Source organism: Coffea eugenioides, chromosome 8 (genome assembly GCF_003713205.1).
Source record: "Coffea eugenioides isolate CCC68of chromosome 8, Ceug_1.0, whole genome shotgun sequence".
Taxonomy (NCBI): Eukaryota; Viridiplantae; Streptophyta; class Magnoliopsida; order Gentianales; family Rubiaceae; genus Coffea; species Coffea eugenioides.
In genome coordinates this window covers 29,652,290-29,674,529 of record NC_040042.1, presented here as the reverse complement: position 1 = coordinate 29,674,529, position 22,240 = coordinate 29,652,290, and the positions used below count along the sequence as shown (strand labels likewise).

Sequence of the window (22,240 nt, the reverse complement as noted above, 5' to 3'; positions counted from 1 at the left end):
AGCTTGCCATACGGAAAGCTCACTAATTTTATGGCCCAAACCCAGGCCAATATGGGCTAACAATTTGTGGTCCATCTAATAGATTGGGGCTTTTAGATTCAATTTCAGCTGCCATAAATTTAAATATTAGTTTTTTTTCCCCCAAAGGGATGTTTTGTTAAATGGTGAGAGTATATCAGCAACTCAAATGCCTAAATATTTTATGCAAAAGTAATCTTAGTTAGTCTTAAAAGCTGTCTATTTGAATATAATTATTCTATAAAACTACTTTATAATAAGATAAAAGTAAGATTAATCTTCCCTACACTACTGTCAACCTTGAACGAATAACAACTATGTGAAATTTGAATTTAAATTTTAATTTTTACACTTATGTGGTGGATCAAATGTTAAAAGTACTTTTGGTGTTAAAAACACTTTTAGTAAAAGCTCAAATTTGGTGCTTTTAAAGTAATTTTTGTGATTTTAAAAATAAAACAACAAATTTAATTATTTTATCCTATATTATGAACCAAATAAAAAGATAAATATTTTAAAAAATTTTGAAATTACATATTATTCAATACAATAAGTATTTCTTGAACTATATTTCTAAATAATATATTTAAAAATATTTAAACAATTAATAAGTATTTTTATTAAAAATTCTACTAAAAAAGCGCTTGTTAATAAATTACCGCAACTCTACCTTAAATAGCTAGAACGGGCGGGGCCTCCTCTAAACCAAGATTAGACTAGTTTTAAAGGGAAAATGACATGTTTCATCCTTCACATTTCGCAAAAATATTCTTTTCGTCCCTCACTTTTAAAATGAAGCAAATTCGTCCCTGACATTTAAAAATTAAAGCTATTACATCCCTGAACCTAATTTTCAATCTGAATCAAACCATTCAATAATCTAGTAATAAATTTCGGAAATAGAATTGATAAATCACTCGGTCAATTTCATCATATTCACATGATATTTAGTAAACCAAAAAAATAAAAATTATAACATAAAAGACCATTCTTTGTCTTGTAATAGTAGAGTTTTTTTTTTTTATAAATCATTTCATACACCGTTAGTATATCCGCTTGCGAATCTAGATGTGTATCATAAATATAAAATTTGGTGTTTAAATTTAAATTAAAATGATATGGCGGTACATAAAACCGTCAGTGTATACAATGATAATGTAGGAAAGATTAATCTTTCTTTTTTATGTTATAATTTTTTATTTTTTATTTTTTGGTTCATTAAATTTTACATGAATATCAAGTTGAGTTAACCAAGTGATCTACCAATTACACCCCCAAAATTTGTAATCAGGTTGATTGGTGGTTTGATTCATATTGAAATTTGGGTTCAGGGATGTAAGAACTTCAGTTTTTAAATGTCAAGGATGAAATTGCTTGGTTTTAAAGTGAGGGACGAAAAAAATATTTTTATAAAATGTGAAGGATGAAACCGATCATTTTCTCAGTTTTAAATTGAGCAACGTAAATCCGTAGAGATGGCAATGAGGCATGGGTGGGACTAGGGATGGCAACGGGGCGGGGGACCCCTCCCCCGTCCCCCGCCCCGTTGCCTATTAGTTCCCCCCGTCCCTCGCCCCGTCCCCCGCCTCCCGCTCCTCCCGCCCCGCCCCGCCCCGCCTTGCCCCGCTTCCCCCGCGGGGTTAATAAAATTTTATTATATAATTTTATTATAATTAATTTTTAATAAATAATCAAGTACTAAAATATCAACACATCACCAAATTATTATTCATTGTAATTTTACAATTGAAACTCATAAAAACAATCAAACAGAAGTTATTTGAATACAATCCAATATGATGAAATAAATATAACTAAAATAGTCAAATTTTCACTTTTAGTACAAATGCAATCACTAATTCATCATTGTGTTTGTGCTTTTTTTTGAGAAAAAAGTGTTATTCTATTAAGTGTAATTAGAAATTTAGTATAAATGTATTAGTAAATTTAGTATAACTAATTAATAAATTCTATTAGTAGACATGTATAATTATTCATATAATTGATAATATCAATTATATTACATAAACTAATATACATTATATAATACATCTAACTAATAATATAATTATCATAAGTTTATAACTAATTAACTTACATATAATATATAGTCATTTATATATATATATATATATATATTTTTTTTGCTGGTGGCGGGGCGGGGGATGGGGCGGGGGGTATACCCCCGCCCCGTTTCTAAGCGGGGGGAAAAAATTCCCCCCCGCCCCCGCCCCAACCCCCGCCCCGTGAGCCCCCCGCCGGCACCCGCCCCCATTGCCATCCCTAGGTGGGACGAGGGACCTCAGTCCCATCGGCGTCCAATCCTACGGCAGCTACCCCGCCCTGCCCCACCACCCGTTATATCCACCTTCGTCCTGTCCCATTCACAGGTGTCGCCAGGGGGCCACAATAGTTTCTTGTGCAGAAAATAATTTTTAATGGAAGAAGCGGTAGTGGACTTGGGATTGGGATCAGGTTTCAGAGTGGGGAAAGAGAGTTGCGGGACTAGGAGGGGGAGCAAAAAGTGCGGTTAGTGGCGGGAGAGTTGTTCGTTGCCGTCCTCAGCAGCATCGAAGTGGGGGTTAAACTGTGGTGGGTTGAGGGAAGAAGAAGCAGTAGCAAAGATAAAAGACGTGGAGGAAGAGAGAGGAAAGCAAGGTAATGACATAAAGATAAGAGTCGGCCTCTTTGAATGAAGAGATAATTTCACAAACCTCCCTAATATTTCTGACATTTGCACTGACACATCTTGAGGTTTTAAAAATTTTACTGACCTCCCCTGACAGAGATTTGGAACCCTTTGCTTACATAGTGATAGCTAAAATTACCACTTTGTCCTATGAAATTGGGACTAATAATTAACATAAATTTGGGAAATAAATGCATCTAAACTAGTTAATTACATTTAACTAGAATAATAGAATTTTGATGTCTAATTAAGATGATTAAAACTCTATTACAGAAAGGCGCCAATTAGGGGTGTGCATCGACTTCGAATTCGGTAATTCGGAAGTTTGAATTCGGAATTTTTCAGAATTTTGATATAGAAATTATCGACTGATTTCGATTTCGAATTCACCAGTTCCAATTTCGATTTCAATTCCGAATTCAATTCGGAATTCGGTAAATTTCAAATTCACTGAATTCGGAAACCTTTTTTCCATTTTTTTTGTTAGATGTATTGTTATATAATATAAATTTTATATTACATATATTATAAATAATATTATTATATATGAATATATTATTATATACATAAATATATATTAATATACATATTATAAAACGAAATTGAAATAAAAAATATTATTATATATATAAATAAATAAATATTAATATATATATTATAAAACGAAATTGAAATCGGAAATTCCGATTTCAAAAACTCCATTACCGAATTCGAACCAAATTCGCATAATTCGAAATCAGAAATTCCGATTTCAGTGTCGAATTCCGAATTACCGATTTCAAAAATTCCGAATTCAATTCAAATTCGGTCGGTAAATCAAAATTTTTCAAATTTTGCATGCCCCTAGCGCCAATTGAGGAAAAAATTTGAGACCATTTTTGTGACTGGTATCATTTGACAAGGATGATTGAATAAGTTTCTAATATTGTAGCTGTATAACTAGAAGAGAAGAAATAGAGAAGGAAAAAAAAGGAAAAAGATAAGAAAATGGAGACAAAGTGAAGATGTTGTTCATCTGTTGGGAGTGAAGGTGATTTAAACCATAAATCAAAGTACTAATTTCCTTGTCATCAGTTTCAAGAAAACTAGCATGTTATCTACAATATATTATGAACTGTCTTACTTGATCAATAGATTTTTGAGTTGGTAATAAAGCTAAATTCATGTACTTCATGCATCCTGTTGTTATGTGTAAATTTATACAATGAAGAAGGGAGAATAGAAAATATTAAGAGTTGAAGTAAATGTTGGTGTGTTGCTTAGAATCTTTTGTTAAGTAAAAATTGTGGCCCCGTTTGGAACCTGAGTTTTTTGGAAGTTTATCTAAAATTTTACTGTAGATCACTGTAGAAGTTGTAGAAAAATTTTTGTAAGAGAAAAAACTTTTTTTCCTTTTCCTTTTCTTTTTTCTTTTTTTCTTTCTTTGTTTTTTCTTTTCTTTCCTCCCTTCCCCTTCCCCCTTCCTTCCACTGTTCCCTCTCCCGAAGCTACAAATGAAGCGGCAGATTCAAAGCTTTTTTTTTTTTTTTTTTGCATTTTTTCTCTCCCCAAGCAACAGATTCAGGGCCACCTCTCTTCTCCCTCTACCATTCCCTCTCGCCCGCCGCTGCTTCACCTACCGGCAGGGGAGGCAGCAGCAGAAATCTTTTTTTTTTTTTTCCAATTTTCCCTCTCTCTCTCCCTCTCCCTCTCCCCCTCTCCTTCCCTCTGCCCTTCCCTCGCCACCGCTGCTTCCCCTGCCGGCAGAGGAGGGAGCAACATAAACCTTTTTTTTTTCAATTTTTCCTCTCCCTCTCCTCCCCTCTTCTCTCCTTCTCTTGCCGGACAGGTCAGGTATAGAAACTTTTTATTTTTGTTGCAATTTTCCCTCTCCCCCTCTTCCCCCCCTTCCCCCTTCCCCAGCCACCCTCACCCTAAGTTAAAAAAAAAAAAAAGTCAAACCTTTCCTCAAGTTTAATAATCCACTCTCTGATACCGCTGGTGAAGTTGCAGGGAAATTTTTTGTTGGAGAACTTTTCCCTCTGGTGCCAGACCGTGGGAGAAGTTGAAGGGAAAGTTCACCAGAAGAAAGAACTCTGATGCCAATGAAGAAAAGTTCCCTCTCTCAAGAAAAGTTTTTCAGAAATTTTTTGTGTATTAGAAAAGTTGAAAGGAAAATTTTTTTAAGTGTGTAGGTTAAAAACTTTGATAAGTTTTTTGGGGTTCCTGTAGCAAAAGTTGTTAAAAAACTAGTAGCATACAAACTTGTAAAAAACTTGGGGTTCCAAACAGGCCCTACAAAGATGTGGGTGAATTCCAAAATTCTCCCCTATGGCTTGAAGAGGCCATAATTTCTGCTAAATGTTTTCACTATGAACTCTAAATGTAGCACAAAACAATAACTTTATAAGTACCAAAACTCTTGCTTCTCACAATAATAATTTTGAGGGTGTAGATGCAGTTGCAGTGCTTATATACATTTGCTACTGAATCAAAAGTCTCGCGGTTGGAACTTGCAAGTAGCTGTTGTTATGGTTGTTAAAACATTGCTTATGTTTCCATGTGGTGCTTGAAAGTTCCTGAATTGCATTTACACCCCTTCAACTTTACTAATCATTTCAACTTTTTAATAACTTGCAATCTTCTACTAATACAGGGACCAAGAGGGCATTTATGGCATAAAAATCTCATCTCACTCATGAAAATAATATTTCAATCCTATTTGGACTGAATTGTTACCAAAATCTCAAAAGTAAGGGTGGTCAGTGAAATATTGAAAACTTTGAGGGGTGTGTGGTGCAAGTGTTAGAAACCTTAGGAGAGATTTGTGAAATTATCCCTTGAATGAATGAACAGGAAGTGTGGGGAAGAGATCCTCATCGTCATAAAATGGATTTTTCCTCGGATTTCGCCATCAAGCTTTCAATTAAGTTGAATAAATCACCAATTATTCTTGAATTTTAGAAGTAATCGATTGAATGGAAAACTTAAAGAAGAGATTTTCATGGATTGCTGCTTTGTTTTTACTTGAGATGACAATTCAACTCACTGTCCCCGAAAACTCAAAACGGATTAATTACAACAAACTAGCTTCAGTTTATCCGTCTGTAATGAGTGCTAATTATTACATATAAGATTTGAGCCAAGTGACAAGAGGGGGCAACCACCAGTCTTTGGTAAGGTGGCCACCATCAAGCCATTAAGACTTGATGGGGTGGGAGTCAAGGGCAATTGTCACATTAAATGTGGATTTGATTTAAAAAAATTTAGACAGGTACGTAGTACATCCGTTTGGTCCGGTAGTAGTTCAATCCCCTCAGAATTATTTCAGGACCTCCTTAGTTCCGCCCCTTTTCCCTAGTGTAGGATAGATTAGGATATACAATAGTTATTGTTTTTGAAAAAAAAAAAAAAAAGACAAGAGGGGGCAACCAACTACTCTAGGAGAAGTTGGCTATTAAAAGAGGTTTAAAACTCTACTTGGCTATAGGTTAAGCGATAAAAAATCCCTTGACCTGCATTCTAAAAATTCAGACTTTTCTAAAAAGTTCGCTAGCAGGTGCATAAGTATCTGTTTGGATCGGTGGTAATTCAGTCCCCTCTTGGTTCTCTTTGGACCTCTTTAGGTCCCCTCCCCCTAATATACTCTGTCCTTGTCCCATTTAAGGCGCGGCAGAAATAGCTAGCATATCTATAAATTCAAATTTAAATCTTGTTTGATAACTCAATTTAGCACTTAAACTTAATAAATTTAGTTTTTAACATGTTCAGACTTGTTTGATAACTAATCTTGTTTGATAACCCAATTCAAATTTAAATTTTGTTTGATAACCCAATTTAACACTTAAACTTAATAAATTCAGTTCTTAATGTGTTCAGACTCGTTTGATAACCAAAAGTTGAACATCTGAATTAATTAAGTGGCACTGAATTTTTTAAACAAAACTTGCTTCCAAAAGTAAATAATAAGCTATTCACTTATCACTTAATATGATACACATTCAAATGTATCAGATTTAGTACTTAATAATTCAATAATTTAATAGATTCAAATTTCAGATTTCAATTTTATCAAACGCATCCTTCGTCTAATTTGAATAGTGGATTATTTATAAAATTTATCCGCATACATTAATAAAAAATTTTCAATCACCTTTTATCTCAAATATATTGAATAAAAAATAATGCTATAATATTTTTTTAAAAATAATTTACTATCCAAACACATGCTCAAATTTATGTGAAGCTCAATCCTACTTTTCAAGGTTGAATGACAAAAATCCGATCCTATTGTCGGTGACAAATACACGTTATGTACAAGGGTGCACCATTTAACAATGAACAACAAAGCATTTATCAAACCAACCGTTTGGCAACCACCAAGTTTTTAAGGTTTAATGTCATGGAAGGTTCAAATCTTACTTCCTATTATTTGTTGTTACTATATGTGATTTACCATTTAAGTGGTTTTTTCTAAATCCGCACGTAGGTGCATAGTGTGAAAAAACAAGAAACCATTTATCATAGTGGAAATGATTGTCCCGTCGGCATTCACTTCTAGTCGGCCTTTGATGTTGTAGCTTTACGGATAAAAGAGAGTGCCACTGTAGCCTTTGATGATTTGCCATTTAAGTGGTTTTTTTCTAATCCACACATAGGTGCGCAGTGTGGAAAAAACAAGAAAGCATTTAGCATAGTGGAAATGATTGTCCCGTCGGTATTCACTTCGAATCGGCCTTTGATGTTGTAGCTTTACGGATAAAAGAGAGTGCCACCGTCGCTATTAACTTTTTTGCTTTTTGGACCATTGAATTATTAGCAGATGCAACCAAAATGAGCCAGTCCACTACAGTTTTGCTTTTAGTGCAGAACAGAGGAGCATCCGATAGTGATGCTGAAAATTTTCTTCTTATGAGAAAAGTAGTTCCACAGCCCTCGAGGCAACAGGAGAAGGTACTCGTGACATGTCATGCGATGTATTACAATTAATCATTGATTACTAATTAAAGGTATTAAAATGATATAGTATAATTCACCATTATTACTGTGTGATACGTTATTACTATTAATAGAAAATGTCAGATAATGCATATAGAATATTTAAGATTTTGTAGACATGACGTCACAGAGATATATTGGTGCATGTGTAACTATTATATATCTATTAGTGTAAAGTATATATTCTATCTCTTCTTGTAAAAAATATCAAGTATTACTTTACACTCAATTAACTTCGATTCATTTAAGCTTATATTGTTAAAACTCAAACTTGAGTAGATTAAAACTACTATCGAGTCGAGCTTGAACTCAAATCGTAAGAGCTCAACAAGTTTAAATTCACACATTTTAATTTGAGTTAAGACCGAGTGTATCATTTAAGTTCAACTGGAATCAATCACATCATTGTACTTAAGAATCCCAATTCACAATTCAAATCAAGATTTAGACTCACGATTCACGTACATGACATATTCTGAAATATTTTAAACTATTTTGCAATGCTAAATCCTAACAAAATAAAAAAAATATTTCGTGTGAGTATACGGGAATAAATACAGCAACTTGACACATTCGTTTCATATTGGTTTGCAAACTTATCAACAAACGTGAGAACGTGGGAATAAAATATTTGTTTATGAGAATGGGGGAATAAATACAACAACGTGACACATTCATTGAATATTTGTTTGCAAACTTGTTACTAAACAAACTCAATGAGCTAGACAAAAAATCATTTTTATTAAACATGTCCTTCAAGTTATATTCTTAGTATATTGTGACTATTTTCCATTTGTCAAAAAGCTAATAGGGAAAGTAATTTGTCTCATAGTGACGCAGAAACATGGTCTTGGATGAGCTACATGAATGCCTTCCAAAGTGTAGAACTCAAGGGCAATACTACAAGATTCTTACCCTAAAGTGCAGTCAAATAGTTGGTTTAAACCAATTAAAACGCGAATAATTTGTCATAAAAGTCAAAAGCCGCAAAATAAATTCTAAAAGACGCCTTTTTATAGGCTACAAGTGTTTTAAACCGAAAACAAACGAAAAAATGCTTTCGCACTGCCTCAAGATATCCGGCGCCTGGTCAAGCTTTCAGTTGGCTGGATCTCTGACCGGGTTGGAGTTAGAAGTTTCAAATCCCTGGCCAATCCTACCGACTTGGGATTCATTGTAGTCTGGAGGGAAACAAATGCCAGGAAGTGGAGTAACTGCAGATCAAAGCTCTCTTGGAAACCCAAAAAAAAAAAAAGAATATATTCAAGGGGAGAAAATGAGAGATATATGTCTGTTTGGACTGTGAATTATTAGAGATATTTTTACTGTAGCACTTTTTGTGATGTGATGTATGTGAGATAAAAAGGTAATTGGAAAGGTAAAAATGTGTATTGGAAATTGTAATGATGATATAAGCAAATAAATTTGGGGAAATAAAGCCCAATCCAAACAAACTTTAATTATTGATTCTTTCCTTTTAAAAAAATTTTCATGATACATCAGAACAATCTTTTATAGGTCTGTTTAATGGGTGCCGATTAAGCAATCATTAAGATATATTTCATATATTATATTTTTAAAAATGTAAGATTAATTACGAAAAGTAAATAAATACAAGGAAGTGTAAATACGATTAAATAAGAAAAGTATATAAATGTAAGGGATGACAATAATTATTAGTATATCTATATGCATGAGACATTAGATGAATTTTACTTGTGTTAACGAGTGCTCAATAAATACACGTTAGAAAAACACATCTTTTGTAGGAAGAGGTTAATTTCTTTTATTACCCTATTTTACTTATTTTATTTGATTTGGTTCGGTGGGAAGCTCCTTTCCTTCTTTGATGTTCTACATCGCATCGTCCACAACTTCAAGTTTGAAATGTGAGCTTTGCTCATTTGTAAGTCATCATTATTTGTGGTAGGTGCAAATATTTCAGGGTAAGGGTGAGTAGAGGGGAAGATCCGAAGCACTGTGAGGAGAAGGACAAGACATTGCTGCTTTAGTTGTATATGCACATACACTTTTCTAGTTGACAACATTTGTACAATTTTGAACCGGCTAGCACATCTTATTGCTTCAGTGTGTCATAGTGTACATGTCTGGTTCTCAGCGGCTATTTTGGATCCAATATCTTTTTGTGACCACAATTGGACCCTGTAGAAACTTTCGTGGCAGACTCTTAGCTAATTAAGAGGATTTGGCAGCAATTAGGTAATAGTCTTTGTTATGGCATATTTTGCTTCAGCTTTCAGCTGACTGGTGATACATTCTTGCAAGCATTCCATGCTAAATTTTTTAAAATTGGACAATGTCGATTTTGTCAATCGATCATCAAGTTCTAGAAAATGAATTCGATGGCGTGAAGAGATCAATTATAAGTCCTACTAATTAATGGTACACGAGTTAATATTCTCAAAACCTTATGCAAGAGGAAGAGGTGAGAATGAGACAGATTTGAAGTCGCACGTCCCACTTTCTCTAAAAAATTTCTCCATTTTGATTGTAAGCTGCTGATTTGTTTAACCATCAAAGAAAGACAAAAATGCAAGTTAGATTGACATTTACCGTATACAAAATGGCTCGTTTCCCGAGTTATTTAGCACATTTGAAAAGGACAACAAAAAGTTAGGAAATTCTAGACATCTTCACCTACGTAGTCTGACGTAACATAATCTCAATTTTATAAAAGGGATAATTTTAGAAATCTCAAGGGAGATTTCTGATAATTTTACTTAATTCCCTTCAAATTTAAAAAATTATACTAATCTCTTTCGATGCAATGAAAAGGCTGCAATATCCCCACTTAATTGATAATTTATCACATGGGAGGGACATATAAAACCAAACAAAAGAAGGAAGGGGGGTGGGGGGGGGGGTGAAGACTAGCCGGCAAACCTTGTTGTCTACAATCCCTCTTCCATCCTCTCTATTCTCTTCCACCCATTGACACTATCTTCTCATCCATCTACCAACAACAACACTACAAGTCTACAAGCACACCAACATTATTATTTTTTTCTTACTTTCTTCTGTCTTTCCTTGTTATTGTACTATCGGCCACTTTTTTTTTTCTTCTTTTTCCTACTCTCAGTATGGGTTGCATATGTTAAGAATCAAAATCGATAAAACCTCAAGTTGCGGAAGTCGATAGAATTTAACAGTCAAATTAGATGGAGATTAAGAAGATAGTTGTGACAAAGATAATAAATGAAACTAACAGGTAATGGCTAGAAGAGGAACAACGATGATAAGGATTCTGCCATTATGTCCTGTTACGTACTAGGATATTGATATCTTCACATGGTTTTTTTTTTTCTTTTTGGATTTGCAACTGTTTGTTGTGGTTTCCTACGAAGATTAATTTGTTCTCTATTTCTAAGCGCCATCAGAGCTTGGGGTTGCTCTTAATATTACCGTGAGATGGTGTTTCGATTTTATTTATTTTTTTTTTTATATACATTCATTTCATAATATAATTGCAAGTATTGTTTAACAGAGTCAATACAGTGTCAGTTTGGGAAACGATGAGGTTGTGAAAAGTTTTTAGATAGTGTTTTAGTTGATGGTTATGATTGATTTACAGAGGAAGCAATTCGGGGAATTTTGGGAATGACAAAATTATTAGAATTTGGTTTAGTATGGTAAGGTTTTGGGTTTAGCATATTATGGGCGAACTTTAAAATTTATTTATTTATTTTGAATTGATGAGTAAATCCTTTTCCATTTTCTTTTGAAGCATAACATTTTAAAGGGGTATTGTGGGATATTTCAATATGATCATAGGCGGTTGGATCTAAATTATTACTTAAACAACAAAAGTAAGGGAGATCAATGTAATTTTTTAAATTTGGAGAAGCTAAGTGAAATTGTTAGAAACTTTAAGGAGGTTTCTAAAATTATCCCTTTATAAAAGGCAGGGCCAGAGATCTTGGAGACTTGCAGGCCTGAGAATATCGACAAGAAACAGACCGGCTCTGATGGCTTACAGTATTCAATCATATCTTGAAACTCTTCCTGCACTATTTTGTTTCTTTTTTCTTTTCTGTTACTACTACAGTTTTTGCCGGCGGTGGAGAAATAGCTCACTGCCCACAAACTGGCCAGTCATCGGTATGATGCCAGGGCTTGTTCGGAACTCTCACAGGCTACAAGATTATGGAACAGAGGTTCTTAAAGAGAGTGGAGGCACCTTCGAGGCCAGCGGCCCTTGGTTTGCTAATATGCACATGGTCCTCACCTGTGATCCTGCCAACATCCATTACATTCTCAGCAAAAACTTCTCAAACTACCCAAAGGGTCCCGAATTCAGGAAAATATTTGATATTTTGGGAGATGGGATTTTCAATGCTGATTCCCAGTTATGGGAAACTCACAGGAGAGTAACTTTGTCGCTTATGCACCACCCCAGTTTCCTGAAACTATTGGAAGTAACTGTTTGGGACAAAGTGGAAAAAGGGCTCCTCCCAGTTTTACAAAACTGTGCAAAAACAGGATCCCAGCTTGACTTGCAAGACATATTCCAGAGGTTCGCTTTTGATAGCATATCAAAATTGGTACTCGACCATGACCCAGGCAGCTTATCCTTGGATTTGCCAAACATTCCATGTGAGAAGGCTTTCAACGATCTAGCGTTAGTCCTGTTACATAGGCACATATTGCCGGAGCGCTACTGGAAGCTTCAGAAATGGCTAGGAATCGGTAAAGAGAAGAAGCTGAGCAAAGCTTGGGATGCTTTTGATCAATTCATTTACCCTCGCATATCACTGAAGCAAGAAAAACGGAGTAAAATGTTTGACGAGGAACGCAGGTTTGTCGGACTAACCACTTTAATGGAGGCTTACGAGGAGACAAACAATAGTATTCGCGATGCAAAAGCGTTCATGAGAGACAACATTCTGAATTTGATGTTTGCTGGTAGAGACACCACCAGTACAGCTCTCACATGGTTTTTCTGGCTGATTGCAACAAATCCTTGGGCTGAGGAGAAGATTCTTGAAGAGATAGCAAATGAGTTGGACGTGGTGAAACAAGGTCAAGATTCGAGGCTCTTCAATGTCCAACAGTCCCATAAACTCGTTTACCTCCATGCTGCTCTCTGTGAAGCTCTCAGGCTATATCCGCCCGTGGCTTTAGAGCACAAAGCTCCAGTCCAGGCCGACATTCTTCCAAGTGGTGTACGCGTCGAACCAAATACCAAACTGATTCTTTTCTTCTACTCCATGGGGAGGATGGAGTCCTTATGGGGTGAAGATTGCTTGGAGTTTAAGCCTGAAAGGTGGATATCGGAACGGGGGAGAATCAGGCACGAACCTTCCTTCAAGTTCCCTGCGTTTAATGCCGGACCAAGGACTTGTTTGGGCAAGGAGATGGCTTTTGTTCAGATGAAAATGGTGGCAGCCTCCATCATCTACAATTACCACGTCCAAGTGGTGGATGGTCATCCTATTTCCCCTGGTGACTCCATTATTATCCAAATGAAACAGGGTTTAATGGTGAGGCTCTTTCAAAGAAATCGATGAATTTGTAGCCTTGAAATCATCACTCCCTATATGCTTGTGAAGATCATCAGGCGACGAAGAATTGTAATATGTATCCTTGGTACTGATGTTTAATCCTTCTAGTTGAAACTTTTGTTGTAAAAAAAAAAATTGTCTCCCCTGTATACTCTGTACTTATTTGGATGGTGAATTTAAAGTACGTTTCGAACGATTTTTCTTTTTTGTAATGTTCAATAATACTCTACTGCTGTTACACTTGCTCTCCAGTTCTGTCCTACCAGTTGTATCAAATGGGAAGAAAACAAAGGTCCTTGTTGCAGAAAAGGGAACGCACCTGTAATAGATAGATAAGCTACTGACATGGTGATAATTTGTTGGAATAGTTTGTGAATTGAAATAGAAATAAAGCTTGTCGAATTCAAAATATTGGACAAAATTTGGCATGTTTTTGTTCATTGAAGGAGACTAATTGCAATCTCTTGATGGTCATTATAGTGAGAAAACAGTTTTGGCATGTTTTTGCCTATTAAAGGAGACTTGAGCAGTCTCTTGATGATCATTGAAGTGAGGAAATTGTGACCCCTTAGTTTTAATGTCTTCTGGGTTGTTTTTCCTATATAAATGACAAGCTTTTAGTAAAACAAACTTACTTAGCCATTTTGATCCTTTCTTAGAAAAATGCCTTTTAGTTTTGCTATCAAAAGTTATTTATTCTTATTGTATCCTAGAGATATATTGCCTTAACCTAAAAGCAAATTACTAAGTGTAATGGAGGCAATAAACACCTTAAAGATAGTATTTGTGCATGCCTCAAGAATTATCAACAAATGCCCTTTCTTTTGTGAAATTTGTTTGTGAAATTTCTGCACTCTTATTTTATTTTCTTAACATAATTAAGCTATCCGGACCTAGAATGACTCTGGTTGGCATAGGAGATCACGTTTTCTTTGGATCAAGTTCGTCCACAAATAATTGTGTACTTATAAAGGGTGACCAACGTGCTGTAGTAGGCCTAATAGTGGGTAAAGGGGAAATCAGGTATCTTTTCAAATTGAAGCTGACCTGTCAAAATAATTCATAGTGGGTATCTGTCAAAATAACTTAATCTTTCCTATGCTATACAAAAGTGTGGATGATCTAACTTAAGTATTTTTTTTTCCTTTTTTTATGTATCTATATTGCCCATAAGTAAAAGATAAAGCATAACTGAGAAGACCTTCATCCCAAATAACTAATGTTGAGATTCCAGAAATTCTGAGGCATTGGGTTTAGTATATCATGCTTTCATATTCATCATGACTAAAGAGTCCATAATATGCATGGTTATTAAAAGGAGCTCACCTTTACTTCTTCCAATTCGTGCATGAAGTTTGGTACTCCAGACTACAAACTTTAATCACAATAATATTATATTAGCCAAGGAAGTCTTTATCTATTAACTAAGTTGAGGCATCAAAACCTAAATATCCTAGGTTCTCCCCCTTTTTACTTCTTAAATCTCACCCTTTTCTGTATCGAATTCTTTTTTTTATAAAAAAAATATAACATCATATTAATCTCAATCCATATGGTTAGTTAACTAGTTTATGAGTTTTGTTATCTTTCTGTGGTTGATTTCCCAAATTTTTCATAAATTGTTATTTATGCAATTTTGCTTTTCGCCGGAGTTAAATGAAGAAGCATCAATCAAATTTTTCAAAACGTGCATGTGATATTGTGTAGTATTTAGGTTACATTGAATAATAAAGAAGCGCCATTCTTAATCATTGTTAAAGTCCAATATTTGATCATTAAAAAGAATGTAAATGAATGAGGGGATGCAGGTAGGCTGTGAAAATGGTGAAAGGAAATATAGGTATCCACCTAGAAGCGTCTAGGATTAAGGAAGATAAGAGAAACTGAAGAAGGATGAGGACGGTGAAAGAAGCTCATGGATGAGGGAAGTAGGGTTTGCTGAGACATTAGAAAGCTGGGCTCAGGGCTTATTAGTCAGAAGGAGGGAAAAGAAATTTGGGAAGTCTTTCGGTAGGATAATACATTTGACCGGATTAGCAGGTAAAACGTTTGCTTAGAAACTATTACTGGCTTAGATTTGTCAGTAACTCTTTACTCTTAGGAAAGTTATGGAGCTTGATGTGTTTATTAAACTTGAGGGAAAGTACTATTATTATATGAGTAAATTTTATATATATTTATAGTGTGTATACTATTACCGTTAAATCCATGACATATGTATAAAAGTTAAATTTTAAATTCAAATTTTACATATTTGTCATTCATCCAACGCTGACAGTATATAATATAGGAAAGATTAATTATTATTTCAATCCGTAACTCATTTTGGAATTACGGACAATCCATTACGGACTTTTTTTATGACGAGCCTACTTCCAGGCCTTCTTTTACTTGGGGATTGTGCGCTGTTCGAAGATATTTACTCTCTGGTAGTAGATGGCGAGTTGGAAACGGGAATCATATCAGAATTTGGAAGGATAGGTGGATTCCACGCCCTTCTACTTTCAAAATTATATCCTGTTCTGATGCGCTGCCGGATGATTCCACTGTGGATTGTTTAATTGACAGAAATAGCAGGAAATGGAAAGTTGAGTTGCTTCAGGAGCTTTTTGGTAGGATGAGATTGAGCTGATTATGGGTATTCTATTGGAAGATAGTCGAAATCAAGATAAGCTCATCTGGCACTACTCTAAAAATGGCTCCATAGTGAAAAGTGCCTACCACCTTATCAAAACACAATCTACAAGCTGGCAAGATGTAGCTTCAGGGAGTAATGGCTCGGTGAAGGATGTTTGGCCTCGCCTGTGGAAGCTCAACACACCAAGTAAAGTCAAGATATTCTTGTGGCGTATCTGCAAGGGTATTCTACCTACATCTTCCACGTTGAATAGCCGTGGAGTCTACCTTGACCCTACGTGCCTTTTATGTAAGGCCTCTGTTGAAGATGTTAATCACCTCTTCCTGTGCTGTCCGGTAGCAGTTCAGGCTTGGGCCCTCAGTTTTCTTACACTAAAGATAAGGTTAGACTCCGCCAATCAGGTTTCTTCTTGGTTGCTTGGCCTTCTGAATCTCTTGAAGAAGCGGGACATGGAATTGGTAGCCATAATTCTTTGGAATCTATGGCTTAACCGAAATGGTGTTTTATTCGATGGTTCATATCGGGATCTGCTCAGTCTAATCTCTCTCTCTATCAGTTACAGAAGTATCGGGAAGCCAACACATCTCCAAATACTCCAATCCGTACTTCCATTGCTCCACTCCACTGGAAAAAGCCCCCTGTGGGCTTCCTAAAGGCAAACTTCGATGGCGCAGTTGTCTCCGAATATGGCTACTCTGGTGTTGGAGTTGTTGTGAGGGACGAGCGGGGCAATTTTGTTGCAGGAACTTCTCACAAAATCTTTGGTATCTTTTCCCCTGAGGTCATCGAAGCCTATGCTGCAAGAACTGCAATTTCCTTACTGCTTCAGTGGAAAGTGCCCAACATTATTTTGGAGGCGACTCTTTGAAGATCATCAACATACTTAAGCTTATGGAATCTAATGACTCCGCCTACGGGGTGCTGTTAGATGATATCTTTGTTAGGTTACAGAACTTCGCCGCTTGGGAGGCTAATTGGGTCCCTAGAAAGGCCAATGTGCCAGCACATTTATTAGCTAGAAATGCTAGCTCTATTTCAGATATCTGTAGTTGGAGTTATTCTCCACCACCTTTTCTTCTTTCCGCAATTTCGGCGGACCTATCCTCACCTTAATGAAATTTTCTAGTTTGCTATCAAAAAAAAAAAAAAGGAAAGTTAGGCAACCGGCTTGTCCTGTTTATTTTCCAAATAAGTCTTAAAATATTGAAAAATGCAATTTGATTCCTCTAAGTTGCGGTCACAAATTATTTGATCCCCGCCATAGTCTGCCCAAATCCAACGAGATACCCACCAGCCTTGGAGACAACCAGCTTATTCACATTTGGTGAACACTTGAAAAGAAAAGTTGGTAATCAAGTTTAGTTTAATTCCATCAGTGGCTAATAGGGCTAGAGGATGAAGGGAAATATGTGAAGAGAGAGACCGCAAGATTGATGACAAAGCCTCAAAATGGAGGAAGAATGAAGGCAGAGGCAGAGTAGGGAGTGGAAATTGGGTCAAAAATGGGTTGGCAGGTTATGTCAAGACCCGAGTATAATAGGAGACTCGCTGATCCGAACACGACCCGCCAAGTCGTGACAGGTCAACATGCCTGATCTGAACACAAAATTTTCAAATTGATGGGTCATGTATAATAGGAGACTCGCTGACCCGAACACGACTTGTCAACCCGCGATAGGTCACCATGCCTGATCCGAACACAAAATTTTCAAATTGATGTGTCGTCCGAATGACCCGAAACATAATTCCAATTTACTAATCTACCGCTATAATTTCTAATAAAACCAATTCTGCACAAGAGTAATTATATAATGAAGTAAAAAATATCTCAATAAAACAATCCCAATTCAAACCAGATCTGAAATAAATTAAACATCGTAAAAGTTTTTTATCCCAAGTCAGATTTGAAATAAATTAAGACACTTTAAAAGTAGAAATAATGTAATACATTATTAACATATCTAGTCTATGCGGGAATGGGGAGCTTTTCAATCGAGTTCTGATTGTTGACGTGCCGGACTTCCATTGGCCGATTGGTGGTCGTCTGCTCCGTGTGATTCGCTCGCGTGAATTGCTCCCTCCAGCCGATTGTTTCTTTCTTTTCTTTGTTTGCTTGGATGTCTGCATTGGAGCCTGCTGCTAAATTGTGGTCCCACGTCGTTTGGTTTTTTTTTCCCTTTTCTTTTTTTAAAATTGGATGGAAGTGCTTGTTAATAACCTTTTTTTGGATGCTACAGCCCCTCTCATTCCCTTGTTGGTTTAGAATTATCCCGGCAGAATTATCCAATAATTCCCCTATTGAATTGGAACTATCCCTCTTTTTAAACTATCTAATTAGCATTTTCCCCACTTGTTAGCTAAAGAATGGCTTTTGTGGTTCCTCAAAAAAACGCATATAATTATCAAATTCTTTCCAATTAATTGTTCGTTAACTGATTAATAAACTCGCTTTTAATTTATTACGCAACAAATCGCATTTAGCTATCCCCCTGTTACAGTTATTAACATATTTGGACTTTCCAAATAAATCGCAATTACTTATCGATTTCTTGTAATTGGCTTATGTTAATTATTGGCACATGTTTTTTTTTTTTTTTAGAATCAGAGGGGAGGGCATTCGACTATTATTATCAAATTTTTATTACAATTTTATTTGGTATCGATTTTACGTAAACAATCAACAATGTGGTGCGCTTCCGTTGGTGTCATTTATCGTTTGTCCACGCCGCGCACCGCATTTGATTATCAATTCTCTGTTGTTAATTGTTATAACTATTTATTTATCTCTTTTTATTTGGATTCCCTTTTTTTAAATTACCAATTATTTATTCTTAATTGTTAATGACTTATTAATTATGCCATTTTTCCCCTTTCTCAACAATAGATTGTGTTGCCAAAAAACTTGACATCCCAGGTCTTTACAATTATTACTACTTTCCCTTTGTTTCCAGATAAATTGCAATTATTAATAATTACTCTTTTTTGCAATAATTGCTTATATTACGCTTGAAATGTATTAGTTATTATATATTATCTTTTTTTTGTAATTGCTTTTGTTATCCTTCAATTGTGAAAATTTTACACTTTAATTGATTTTACCTGGTCACGCCACACACCATGCTTAATTATTGATTCCCGGCTATTAATTGTTATAATTATTTACTTACCTATTTTTATTTGTGTTCTTTTTTTTGTTAGCAAACAAATCATATTTAATTACCAACTTTTTAGAATACATTTTTAATAACTGATAAATAATACCATTTTTTTTATCGCCATTTTTTGTTGCCCAACAAATCGCATTTAATTCATAACTTTTTTGCAATTATTAGAAACATTTCTTTTCTTCTCAGAAATATCACATCTAATTTCCTTTTTTCCAAATTTCATTAAGAAAATGTCCTCTTTTGTTTTGGGTTGCCCAACAAATGAAATTTAATTATCAGCTTTTTTCAATTACTCTTTTATTAATTCGGTTCTAATTTGGCAGTTTTATTGCTACAAAAATCACATTAAATTGCTGGCTTTTTTAATTATTAATACTTTTTGTTACCCAAAAAAATCGCATTTAATTACCGCTTCTATGTAGTTATTAGCCAAGAAATATGCTTGTCTTATTCTTTTCTTTCGTTACTTTTCCTGTCGTAACCAAACTCCTTATTGCTAATCTGATTGACTCATTTTTATAAACAAGCCTGCATTTTGTTTGTTTAGTTCCAGAGCAAGCTTTCTCGAGCTCCTCATCAGACACTACTTGTCACCAGCCTGTTTCTGCGGACAAGTGACTGTACTTGACCTAATTAATTGCTACCTTAATTTTCTATATTACCCATCCCTTGTGGCTATATTTACGATTCCACTCCATGGACCTTGTCGCCTTTTGCCCTTTACTTGAGGTTATGTTTGTAAATCTATAAAAAAACCGTCATTTTTCGCCATTGTCTACCATCAGCTTCCTTTTGCTGCGGTTGATTGACATTGTTTGGTGTTTTGCATTTGCACAATGGTTACAACGTTTCTCTGGTTTTCCGCGGCGGATTTTCTACTGAGCATCATCATGAACAATGGTAATTGTGCACCCACTGCATTCTTTTCTCTATTCTAAAACTCTTGTTTCTTTGTTAGACAGAGGGAACTACCTCATATCGATTGTTCTTCGTTTTCTTTGGCTATTTTGAACCTTCATTTTCCCTAATTTATCAGTCTGGTTTTAATTTGCACTGGTGCTGTCGTTTTTCTTCCTGGTGAGCGTGTTGATTTTATAGTTCGGCTTAATTTATATTTCAAGAATTGCTATCAGGCTGCTTTCCTTTTTATTTCTTCCTTGCTTCTCGGCTTTCTAATGCACTGGTTCAACTATTTTTTCCCTTTTTTGTCTGCCCCTTCTAGATTATTATCACCAAATTAGCTTCTATTTTTTTTCTCCCATTTTTTTCACCTTTTCTTATTACCTCTTACATGATTGCCATTTCTTTGATAGTTTCTGCTGTTATTCACTTCTGCGGTGTTGAGCTTCTTCGTGTTCACAGGTTAGTTCTTCTGATTTTGTTCTCGTTTTGCTCTTTTCTCTATATTTTATCCTTAATTTGTGCATCTTTGGGATACATTTTCTGATGCATCACCGCTTATGGCCTGCTCCAGCTTTACCTTTTTTTAGTTTGGGACTTTTTGACTTCCTGTACCTTTTGTGATCCTTATTCTTGCATATACGAGTTATTCTATTGTTTCTGCTGCTATATTTACATGCCTGATTATTTTTTATGTAAGCATTTGTTCTTTGCTCGGCTGCCGCTATTAACCCCTTTATCTCTTTGTGTTCGCTTGTTTTTTGCCTCCTCTGCTTTCTACCTGTTTTCGATTTACATTCTTTTTTGCTAAGTTAGACATTCCTTTCTTTATATAGTCCTTCGACATTTTTTGCTCTTACTAAAAATCGATGGATGGAAATGCTACTCGCCGCAAAAAATACGCAGAAATGCCATCTTCGAAAAAAATGCAACTTCTGCAACGCCGGAAAGAAAATAAAGCTGCCAAGAAAAAGAATGCGCATTTACTCCCACGTATTCGTAAGGTTCCACTGGGTTATATGGAATCGGGTGTTTCTTTCCCTGATTCGCATCATGAAAAACTTGATGGTGCGAATCACTCTTCTATGCATAGTGAAATCTTAGGAGCCGAGGCCTTGAAGACCGGTAATGACAGCAGCGCTGTCATTACTGAGGCATTACAATATATGTCCTCTCATGAATCCGCTCCTTTCATTCCTCACGTCCATTCTGCTCCCTCTTCTCAGACTGCAAACGCCATGCCAAATGCAAGTATTCTTGCAGGTATAGTACGAGATGTTCTTCTTTTGCTGCTTTCTTCCTATCCAGTTCTTGGTGTTTAGATCGTCTTTGCTTCCCTACCTGCTGGTTGCTGATTCAACATTTCAATTCTTTGTGAATGGATACATCTTCATTTGCAATCTGCAGAGTTTCCACTTACTGTTAAGGCTGATCTTAGGAGCTGCAAAGGAAAATTCCTTCCAGAAAAAAGAAAAAATTTTAACCTTCCTTCTTCCACTATTGAGCCTGATTTCTGTCTACCTAGGAGAAAAATTAGGAACTCTATACCTGTAGCATTGCATGATGGACTAGGCGATTGCTTTAATAGTTCTGATAGCGTCATCCAAGCTCTCAACTTTGACAAAGAGGATTTGCTTATGAACAATCTTTTTGAAAATCCAGTTGAGTATTGTTCTTCGGTCCATGTTTCTGTGAACTCTGAAGAGCTTTATCCTCTCACAACTGCAAGTGAGACGGCTCAATTCCTCCAACAAAAAGATGCATCCTTTAAGGAGCAGGATTCTATTATTAGACCTGCTTGCTTTGTTCCTGTGCTGCCAGTTGATAGGCGCAATAGCTCTTCTAGAGTTTCTGAGAGCATCCTGCAACCTTCTTGCATAGGCAAAGATCCTCTACTTGCTCCTGAACTTTTTGAAAATGTTGTTGCGTACTCTTCTTTGCCCAAGGTTCATATGAAATCTGGTCAACTGCAATCTCTCTTCAATGGTAGCCACCAAATATTTCATTTTGGAAAAAATATCCCACCCTCTGAGAACCGCACTTGTGAAACAGCTTCTGCTTCTCAAGGTACATTTCTTAAACATCAGCTATTCTCAACACACCCCTGCTAAGTATTCTTTTATTCCGACTGCATATTGATTGTGTTCACTGAAATGCCATTGGCCCCTTTAGTTAGCTTATTTCTTAATACGGTTACAGAAACCTCCTCTATTCCGGAGAGACAATCTACCCATTCTATTGGAAGAAATGCTCCTGTGAGGAAAGCAACAGCAATTCCCCACTGTTCTGGTTTCTCATATAGAGTTCAACCTTCGACCCGAAACCGCTG

At 35.7% G+C, this 22,240-nt stretch overlaps 2 protein-coding genes across 2 annotated transcripts; both read left to right on the top strand.

Annotated features, from left to right (window-relative positions):
• The first annotated feature begins 11,637 nt into the window (after window positions 1-11,637).
• Window positions 11,638-13,444, top strand: LOC113779956 (alkane hydroxylase MAH1-like). The gene has a single exon (XM_027325755.1). The coding sequence runs from the start codon at window positions 11,671-11,673 to the stop codon at window positions 13,210-13,212; it is 1,542 nt and encodes a 513-aa protein (XP_027181556.1). The 5' UTR covers window positions 11,638-11,670; the 3' UTR covers window positions 13,213-13,444.
• Window positions 13,445-15,840: 2,396 nt separating this feature from the next.
• On the top strand, window positions 15,841-16,957 carry LOC113780501. Its single transcript, XM_027326300.1, has 3 exons — window positions 15,841-16,302; window positions 16,401-16,608; window positions 16,674-16,957. Exons 1-3 carry the CDS (start codon window positions 15,841-15,843, stop codon window positions 16,955-16,957), a joined length of 954 nt encoding a protein of 317 aa, XP_027182101.1.
• The last annotated feature ends 5,283 nt before the right edge of the window (window positions 16,958-22,240 follow it).

What these genes read in the sequence shown, in the direction of transcription:
- LOC113779956 (XM_027325755.1), top strand. Translation starts at nt 11,671, where the DNA reads ATGGCTTACAGTATTCAATCATATCTTGAAACTCTTCCTGCACTATTT.
- LOC113780501 (XM_027326300.1), top strand. Translation starts at nt 15,841, where the DNA reads ATGGGTATTCTATTGGAAGATAGTCGAAATCAAGATAAGCTCATCTGG. An exon ending in AGAAGCGGGACATGGAATTG is followed by an intron (nt 16,303 to 16,400) that starts GTAGCCATAATT and finishes TCTCTCTATCAG; the next exon opens with TTACAGAAGTATCGGGAAGC. An exon ending in AACTTCTCACAAAATCTTTG is followed by an intron (nt 16,609 to 16,673) that starts GTATCTTTTCCC and finishes TTACTGCTTCAG; the next exon opens with TGGAAAGTGCCCAACATTAT.